The 10,739-nt window shown below is 36.0% G+C and overlaps 1 protein-coding gene across 1 annotated transcript; it reads right to left on the bottom strand.

Moving 5' to 3' along the window:
- Positions 1–466: 466 nt before the first annotated feature.
- Positions 467–9,779, bottom strand: LOC115927421. Its single transcript, XM_030993287.1, has 3 exons — positions 8,351–9,779; positions 6,697–6,796; positions 467–1,979 (listed from the first exon to the last, which is right to left on the bottom strand). The coding sequence occupies exons 1-3, from the start codon at positions 8,854–8,856 to the stop codon at positions 1,932–1,934; spliced, it is 654 nt and encodes a 217-aa protein (XP_030849147.1). The 5' UTR covers positions 8,857–9,779; the 3' UTR covers positions 467–1,931.
- Positions 9,780–10,739: the final 960 nt, after the last annotated feature.

The following is a 10,739-nucleotide window of genomic DNA, read 5'->3' as shown; positions in this document are numbered from 1 at the left end:
AGGGGGGGGGGGGGGGTGCTGAAAAAGGCTCGTATACAAAAGAAAAAGGTGGAGCCGTATTGACTTTACACACCGGACTTTTGCTGAAAAGGGGGGGGGGTCGGTTGGAACACGCATATGCGTACCCTAAATAACACTGAGTGGGGGGGGGGGGGCGGGTTTTGAGTACTGGCAGTAAGTTCCATACTTATAGAAATATGAGAATACATGAATGACTATAATATAAGGTAAAACAAACATTTTTTCCATTCGAGGAGTATCCTACTTGGCAAGAACTATAAACAAAAGTAGACAAAGCAACTGAAATATTGCACTTAGCTATTCATAAATAGAACAATTAATCTTTCTATGTAAGTGAGACATTTCATTACTACCGCTGCTACACACTTTATTCTTTCTTCCCTTTTCTTCTTCTTCTCCTTCTTCTTCTTCTCCTTCTTCTTCTTTTCATTATTATTATCATAATCATTATCATAGGTATTATTCATTCTTTTTTACTTCTTTTATTACTGCGACTACCATTATTACCAACGTTTCTATGATGGTACAAGTCTAACAATCATAATAAATGATAATGACATAAGTATGGGTTTGAAAGTCGATTCCGCTTCAGTTCTACTTTCCTTTTCATAAACACACTGTGAAGGTGGGGTACGTTCCATCACTTTTACAAAAGGAAAAGAAGGGAAATAGCTTTGCTCGGTATTCCTGTGGATATCAACTTCACTTTTCGTTATTATAGCATTCTTATTTTACCAATGCGCTTCGTTGTAGATAACTCTGTTGCAAGTTCTATTTCCAAAAGCACATTTGAACGCAATGAACATTATTTTAGTTATTACATTTTGGCTAATCGTTCGTTTTGTTATTTGTTCCCTTTTTTTAATATTATTACACAGGCGGCGAAATGAGAGGTGAGCTAAGGCGGCTCGAATATTCTTACTGTTTGTAGCACAAATATTTATTACCTCGAGAGACATTTCCCTAAAGGTTTTCTGAAACTGTAGTTTTCCGGAAGTAGCTCCGATGCGCCTATATTATCGATGATTTATAAATCACATTTTGTTCCACAATCATATCTTTGTGTTTAATGCATAATTGATTTTCATAACACCTAATTTCGCGAGAACATTCATCATATTTGACATAATTGTTTCTATATCTTTTTTATGCAAAAAGAACTTGAGAGTTTAAGGGAAAGAGCTACTAGGAAACGCTCGTGAAATATATAACCGTTTGATGAATTAAAACTTGAACAAATATTTTTATCTAAGTCTCTTGGATTTGGTGCGATGAGTTAACCCCGTTTGCGTTGCATGATGCAGTTAGCTTATGTGATGGACCTTTACGTTGAAGAGCCTTTATCTCCTTACGTATGCATCCTGTGATGCGAATTTACATGAGGAATCTAAATGTGCACTAAAAATAACATAAGATGTAAGGCAAAAAGTTTAATACGAACTTAAATATTAGATTTTGAAAGTTTTTGCTATCTCAGTGTTTTTAACATAATCTTTTTCTGCTGCCCAAATTATAATATAATGACTTGCAAAACACATTCAAATCTTTACAAGAAGATAAAGTTGTTTAGGGTTTATGACTTTGTAGAAATAAACAATATAACCAAAACATTCAAACAGTTTCAGGAGACACTTTATAATGTGTGTTATTGCTTAAATAGCCAAACCTTTTTTTCATTCATAAGACTGCGCAAAAGAGATCTATTTTTCCGATTGTGCAGTAACAGTCATCTCCTTGAACATAATGACGTATATCCGCGTGACCGTGTAGTGCCTAGTCATCAGTGTAACTTAACCAATGTAAACAAAATGACGTATGAAGTCCTTCAACGAGCATAGTGGTGTATGTCGGGAATAAGGCATGGTCCATGTCAGCTTGACCGGTAGTGTGTAGACATCAATGGAACTCAACTAATGTGAGAAATGTGAGAGAACACACGTCCGTCCCCCTCCATTATCCTGTAGAAGAAGACAAATGATATTATGATAAGATCAACATACAATTTCGGCATACCAAAATAAACCATAATAATATGATTCTGAAGAAAAAGAAGAAAAAAATCACAAATATAAATAATAATATAACAAAAATTATTATCAAATGAATATTTTAAAATCCCTTATTTCATTATGATAACCATATTGCTCCGATTGTCTCATTTTCGCTCGCTCGATCACTGCAGCACAAACATAGCTTGTTCGACGTCACTACCAAACTAGCCAATCAGCTGTCAATGACGTCATATTGAATGCGGCGGCAAATATATTTTGTGAAATTATCGAGAAATTGACTATTTCAAATTGCAAACTAGTTTTATTTTTGGATGGAAAAGCAGCCATTGTTATCTTGACATTCATTGAAGTCATCAGAATAGGGTAAGTTACTTCTCAGATGATTCAAGAGGTCCAGTTTGTAGTTAATTTTTTAATTTCTTAGAATGTTCCACTGTGTTGCAGGGTACCGAGTGTATGCCATTGAGTGTGATGTGTTCGCGCGCTATAAGTACAGGCCACCGCGCCGTCGGGTGTATTCTCGTACTGATGTAGGTGCAAAGCTAGAATGGCTACCACGCCCACTTCCCTCTCTATGCCTTTCTGAACATTCCTTTCCTTCTCAATACAATAACTTTCACCTGCCTAAGTTATTCAAACCATACCGCCTCGCCACTTCCATGATGTAATCATTAAAAGGATCCGAATATACAACATTTTCCTGCTATACGTTGTACTGCAGGAAAATACAAATCTCCCTGGTATACCTTACAGTACAAACGATAAATATGTGCCTTTAACAAAGCAGGCGACAATCGGCGTAGCAGACGACACCTGATAGTAATTTTGTATGTGAGATTGCTTTGCTAAATATAAATTACTTTGTTAATAAATATCAACTAACATTTCGTTTACATTTCTTTAAACCATCATTGATATTTAATAATTCATGAGTGAGTAAAAGAAACATACCAAACTATATAGTTATATGAAATACTTGGTGGCAATTAGGGGAGTTTGACGTGATGACCGATTGCACCCCTCTGTTAATAACCGAATAGTCCATGGTGTGTCATGAATATTCATGTTTTTGCTTACCTCGGCTAAATGTTTGCTTTTACTAAATTGAAAAATTACGGTGGGGGGTTGGATGAAATGGACATAATGAAATAGGCAGAAGTGATCCATGATAATTCATGCTTTTCATGTTTCGTGTGCTCGACCTATAATCTTCAAATCGCTTGACAAACTGAGTCCAACGTGATACTTGTTTCACATGTGTATTATAGGCAATGACGAGCTTGCAACCTATTTTGAAAAACTACGGTGGGTGAACTTTCAAAAGTCAATGAGACATGAGGGCTCCAATGAAAGAGCGAGTGTTAACGTACGTCGGGGTGGATGTGCTTTTCGTTTAAACAAAAAATAAATTTTTAACGATTTAAAAAAAAAACGTCCAAATGCTAACATGTTAGGCTGCTGACTCTGACCATGCTCTGACGATAGAAGGCGTTGTGAGATGAGACTAAACGGAGCAATATGCGGTAATGAACACAGATCTATGTTTTATTTTAAACTTTCATCATAGGGAAACACAGGGACCTACTTCGGGTAGCATCGCATGGGACTAGGCACAAATAATGGCTTCATTGGACTCGCACCAGTATAACTGGGTGGATGAAATGCAAATTAAAAGGAAGACCATCCTGATATTAAGTTGGTTTAAATAAAATCAGGAAATTGAGGAAAACAAATAAGTGAAAATTTGAGCAAAAATAGGAAAGGTATGAATTTGTTAAGTTGTCATCAGTGAAACATACATTTGCAACACTGTGACATATCTCGCGAGCTCCTCGCCAATTTGCTCTGTACAGAAAAATGTCATAAACTTTCATTTGTTTAGTTATTTATGACGGAACAGATTTGTTTCAGTCTCGGGTTGTATAACACCATATTTGCAACACTTATATTTAGGGTGAATGTATGATTGGACATTTGATGATTGGGAAATATAGAATTTTGGGGCACCAGGAGTGTCAAGTTTGACAGCTATGAGCGCTATCCAAGAAGCAATTTTTAATATTATTGCAGTATTATTATAACTGATATTGGATTTTTTTAAATACAGGGCAAATGTGAGGGGAGCTCGCAAAATAAGGCACAGAGTTGCCAATACGTGTTTGTTTGATTCCACTATAAAAAAACAAAACTTATATTTTCTTAGTTTTCATCGTGTTTTGCACTGACTTGTTTGCCTCATGTGTCTTTTGTCTTTTAAAACCAATTAAATAACAGGGGTGACTTCCCTCTTAACAAAGGCATCCTCATATACATTTTCGCCTTCTCTCGCTTTCTCTCTCTCTCTCTCTCTCTCTCTTTTAATTCCTCCTCCATCTCTCTCTGTCTCTCTCTCTCATTCATTTTGGACCCCCACTTGCCCGAATTAGCTACGCCACTGATTTACCTACCGAATAAATTTGTTTATTGCTAAATACTTAACAAGAACGTTTATGTTACAATGATTAAGAAAAAAGAAATAATACAACTTGTTCAGTTTTAACAGAATCGAGGACACTCGGACAACATAAACATGTATCATGAAAAGAAGAGGCCCCGGACGGACATACAAGACAGAAGAGATAAAAGAAGTATAATGTAATTTTTAAAATATGAACAAGTAAAGGAAAATTTGAAAACTGGTATGAAGGAAAGCAAGAGCGGCGGAGCGTCCTTCAAAGGGGGGGGGGGGGGGGGGGCCATAAAAAATTGATAAGACCTATATATTACATGTACGTAATGAGAGACGAAAAAGAGACACATGACTATGAACATGACTGACAAAGAAAGCGGACAAAATATACAGTTCCTCATGTAGACAAAGGAACATCCCTTCACTGCTATTATGTAAAAATGTGTAGAACAGGTGTCACATGCATATTAACCTTTGTACATAATAGCAGTTAAGGGATGTTCCTTTATCTACCTGATGAACTGTATATTCTGTCCGCTTTCTTTGTCCGTCATGTTCATAGTGAGAGTGCTGAGGAAAGTCCCGATAAAAAAGAAGAAGCTCCAAGTCGTTTTAAATGAGGGTCACGTGTTAGAGAGGCTATGAGAAATGTATTGTTTCGTTGGAGATGAGGGGTGATAAAAAGAGCTTTTCATGGCACGTATGGTAGTTTACACACAAAAAATTATAATATGAAGGACATTAGTAATTGGAAATGCAATTACCATGAGTTTGAAAACTCCTTCATTGTCTAAGCTTTTATATGCTTAAACATAGGGCAGTTGATTACATTGATAGTCTATGAAGTTCAAAAGGGAATAGTTTATAATGAAAGATAGGTTTAAAGACGCCTTTTTAGCATGTAAGTAGAATATGCCATGGTAGTTTTTTGGGACCAACAGAGAGTTTTTAAAGGGCACTCTTATTAAAATGACTTATCCGGAGAAAGGACATTTGATAGCGTTTGAAACGCGCGCGGTTATATTTCTGAAAATAGTTCGTTATCATAAATTGTGGGCATTGACCCAGTTCCTCTGCCTTTTACTATGATGGTAGATATATGGTACCTGTTACGATACACAAAGGTGTTTAAACAAAATAATATAATTCTTTAGAATCGACCACAGAAGGGTCTACTTTGTTAGCGACAGGGGGAAAAAGGGGGACTTATCACGGACAATAATCGTCCCTATTTTCACGAAGTGACGGTAGTGAGGAAAATCGTCACGCAAAGTGAATGCAATATTTTTCACTACCGTCAGTTCGTGAAAACAGCGACGAATTATTATAATTATTATTATTGTTTATTTATTAGGCCAATCATAAAAGCACAATACAAATACATTTTGACAGATCATGCAATACATAAACAATACAAGAGGAAAAGGGAGGGAGCAACGTGTGGGCCAGGGCTCACAAAAGTGAAATTCAACACTATAACCCGGAGGCATGAGAGCCCTCGAAAGGAAGATGGACACTGTCTCATCAAAACTGAAGCCCTGAAACTGTGTGCGAACGGAGTGTACGTAGTAGCAACTGTTTACGATCTGTTTAAGACCATCATGAACGGGTTCAGACTGGGTTGGACAGAAAGGGTGCCCTAGAACAGCAATTAGACGGAGTGACAACGTCTTTAAAACGAGATGGATGTACTACGAACGAAATTGCCGTACTATGAACCTGATTCAACAAAATATTTGATAATATTTAAAAAAAAATATATTGAAGTGCAAATCCAGACAGAAGAAACGGAAGTGAACTACATGTGTAGACGTAATATGAACACATGGTAGATAATTATTAAAAATGATTAATGTTATTTAGCAACGTTTTTATGTTCTGTTGACCATATGGTGTCTAGGAAATGGGATACCAATCAACAACAACTGGGACATAGACGAGGGAGAGAGACAAGATATTCGAATACGATAACTCGCAATATAAAGTAATAGTCTGAACAACATTTGAGGCAGAAGGATAAGTTTAGGCAGAAGAAAAGAACTAACAAAAAGAAAATGTTAACATACAAGAAGGGCTTAAAGATTGAAATAAATTTAGAAATGTTATATTAAAAACGATAATACAAAACAATGTTAGCATCAGATTAGTTGATATGAAAATAAAAATGAAAAAAAGTTAAAATGTACAGTGGACACCACACGGAGCAATACTTACATGGTTAACCCAAACAGAGAGGCCGTCGTCATGTGATGTGTGAAGACCTGTGAGATGAGAGTTCAGTCTGCCGCTTTTTCTAGTTCCACATTTGTGTAACCTATGTTCAGAAAACAGTGATGGAGGCATTCGGTAAGTTGGGTGTTAGAGTAAGGAGAAATAAGTAGAGAGAGAGGAATACATACAGAGGCGGTGCTCCCGGGAGATAGGGGTGCACAGTGCCCCCACCACTGTTTCAAGTACCACGAAAGTGCCCCTTTTTAACTTTGTAACAAGCGTCCCTTTTTACATTGAAAAATTGACCCTTTTACCTTGACAAGAGCCCCTTCCCTCCTTTTTACCTACGATAAGTGCCCCTTTTATGTTGACGTGCCCCTTTTTCTTCGACAGGTTCCCATTTTCTTTGCAAAAAGTGTCCGTTTCCCATTATCTTAAGTGCCTTCTTTAATCTCTAGTATGTGCCCTGTTCAGGTATGAGAAGTGCCCCTTTTTCACTTTTGATAAGTGCCCCTTCACATGTGACAATTGTTCTATTCAAATATGAAAGATGCCCATTTTACTTTGACATGTGCCCCTTTTCTTTGTAAGAAGTGTCCCTTCCTATTTTAATAACTACCAATCTTATAAGCGCACCTTTTAATAATTTGCATATGTGTCCCTTTTCTTTTCTAATAAGTGCCCCTTTTCTTTATGATATGTGCCCAAATTTAAAAAATAACCCTTCCCCTTCTCATAAATGCCCCTTTTCATCTCTGATAAATAACTATTTTCTGGTACGAGAAGTTACTCCTTTTCACTTTAGATGAAAACACCGGGAAAACTAGTTACTTTCCCTAGCTTGGTATTGTTAAAGCTTTGAAAATGCACACATTCTGAGTCGAAGGGTTAGAGCTGACGATGGAAGTAAGGAGGGGGGGGGGGGTGTATACCTGCCACATCATGGAACTTGGTGTTTTGTAGACGATGCACCCGAAAAATGATGTAGAATATTTATATTACAAAAATGGAAGTTTGCTTTTAACGGTTCATTGCACAGCACGAAACAAACAAAAAACAAAAAACAGTAAGTTCCAATTTTTTAAAGAATTACTAAAATGTTCGACATTCTGCTTAAAAAAACACATGCATTTCGAAATAATGATACTGAGGATAACTAATAAGAAAGTGACAAAATAACATTATTATAATATTAATAGTAGTAATTAAACGCAATAATAAAATATGTTAATGATAGTAGTGGTACTAATAACGATTATAATGATGATAGAAGTGGCAATCATAAAAATAATAATAACAATACTTATGCAATTTATGATAATGATTATTAATTTGTTTAAGAAAAGGACTTTTTTTGAATATTTTTTAAATGGATGGTACATAATAAACATGCAATTGTATATTAACATTTTGTATCTTCAATACAGGTTTTCAAATTCTACTTATTGCGATTGTACATTGAAAATTAAAAAATAACAATATGGACCGATAATAAAACTAAAACCATCCTAATTTTATAAGGTTACGCCCATGTTTTAACCTTTGCATCCATTTTATACGCATTGGTATCATTATGCTTTACTAACGCAAACTAACTGAATGGAATCATCTAATAGAATTGTAATCTTTTTTGTAAAAGAGTTGACCGAGAACCTACCACATTTCTTTCAACGTTTTCACATGTCTGCAGCACTTAATGAGGTGAACCAAGTCTTCCTCATCTGTACACTTCACCCAGCTCAGATGTAGCTGTTGCAGGTTCTTTGTTTGTGTTCTGATCAGAAGACCTAATCCTCTAAACGTCGCTCTCGATACACTCTTCTTCCCCGATATCGATAGGAATGATGTCGGGGTTGTAATTTTGATGTGTGTGAGCTGCTGTCTTCCGATCCGACGAAGACCAGCCGTGATTTGAGGTATGTCTCTCTCTGCATCATCGATAGTTATATCGATATTTGTCAAGCCAGGGAGCGATGAGAGCAAACCTTCATAGCTTTGTGACGTCACACTCTCGGATGATAGCTTTGTGACGGATGGAAGCTCAGGGGTAGATGGAGGGAAACTGAGAGAGGAGTCTGAGATGGTGAGCTGGTTCAGAGAGGTGAAGGATCTAAGACCGGACCAAATCCTGGCAGTCATTTCAGTAGATAGCCAACATTTCATTACCTGAATGACGGATAACGAAATACAGAGAGACTAGACTAGATTGTTACGCCACGATAATGATGTTTTGCGAAACCGGGTACATAATGAGACCCCTTCCCCTTGAATTAATGTTTATCGTTGGACATTACATGATAATCACAGTGTACATAACTTATATTTACTGGTAGGGCGCGCAGCGCTATCACGAAAATGATAACGAGGTAAAATATAACTTACCTGTCAAGAAAAAAAAAATATTCATTTAATCCATTTAGTATATACTATATGATATAGTCTTGATTGAAACTTTTGGTAATTGTTATCTCATGCCTTGTGCTTTATTTTCTCGAGCCGTCTATCCAGTCATCGTGTCAAATGCGCGCTGCTATGACATTGCCAACAATAGGTACGCACAGCGTTGTTCGGATAGGGTAGGCTTTTACGCAAAAGCATGCTAATTTGACTATTCAAACAGTTCAATCTAACCATCGACAACTGACCGGAAGAGAAATATGCTAATTACAACCTTCGCCATGGATATCAAGTGACAAGCTTTGGCCCAATCATACCTCTGTATCTGTAAGAGCTATCTTTGATTTTATTACCTGAAAAAAAAAGTTTTATTTGCGTTTTCCCGTCAGGCGCAAATATTAAATTGCTCTCCTAAATATTAGTAGTCGTAACGTATTAGTTTAAGATATATGCTTACCTGGACACCCAAATTTCGATCGTATTCGAAACATCCACCATCAAGAGACCTCAAGTTTTTGAAAAAAGAGTTGAGAGCGATACAAAAATACAACAACAATAATGGGAATGTTTTGGGGATTCATGACAAAATATTGATATCGGACTACGCATGTGAGTACCGTATTATTCTAAATTGCAAAAGGTCTAGTGGGTTGAATACATATATTCATTTTTAGAGATATCATTAAGACCTTAAAGGTAATACAAAGTTCTGGTATGGGGTCATGAATTTGGTTCAAATTAACATATTGTAAGCATATGCGATCCTTCAATATTCAGTGATCGAAATCGAGTCTAAAGTTATGAAATTGTAAACAAAAAACTCTTTATCTTGTATAGCTCCCTCTCAAGATATTAATTAAGCTATAAACAATGTTTCTTGACTAAAATCGATCGATTACCTATTCCCGTTTGGAAATTATATATCACAACTACATATTCTGAGATTTTCATGGTCGCAGCTATTATTGTACAGCCGTATAGGCGCTATTTAAAATTTATCAAAATTTACCGGAAGCACCGGTAATTTTTTTTATTCAATTTTTCTCAAAATCAGAAGTGTTTTAGGGGCTAAATTTTCTAGTGTTTATAAAAAAATCCACAGAGGCATCCAAATATATAAAAACTGTAAATATTCACTATCCATGCATATTTCAAAATTTCCCAAAACTTTGTATTACCTTTAACAAATATGGCATGACGAACAATGGCATACGTTGTGAGTAGTACCATTAGAAATGCGAATTGAAAGACAAACAAATGCCTAAAAGTGTGCACATTTTTACATTGTCAGTATGGAATGCAAATTATTAGGGATATAAGAAAATAAATCAATAATGATATCCCAAGACCCCCACGACACTGCACTCACGCAAGAAGCCCTTGATTGGCTGGGGCGGAGTAGAGGATTCCCATGGGAAATTATCGTGTTGATTTTTATTGAAATAGTATTCAAGATTCAAGATCATTTATTGTCATGTAAAAAATACATACATTTTTCCTTTGGACATTTAAAGGTGCTATACATGTTCCTACAAATATAAATATATAAATACAGACAAAATAATTACATTTTCAACATAACATTTAACAATCCCATCCCCCTCCCCCCTCTTCTTTCATTTAACTAATTTTAAATCTATCCTTAATTT

The sequence above is a fragment of the Strongylocentrotus purpuratus genome, unplaced genomic scaffold (assembly GCF_000002235.5).
Source record: "Strongylocentrotus purpuratus isolate Spur 01 unplaced genomic scaffold, Spur_5.0 spur5_scaffold_20, whole genome shotgun sequence".
Taxonomy (NCBI): domain Eukaryota; kingdom Metazoa; phylum Echinodermata; class Echinoidea; order Camarodonta; family Strongylocentrotidae; genus Strongylocentrotus; species Strongylocentrotus purpuratus.
Note: the sequence above shows the minus strand (reverse complement) of the source record. Positions and strands in the feature narration are given on the sequence as shown.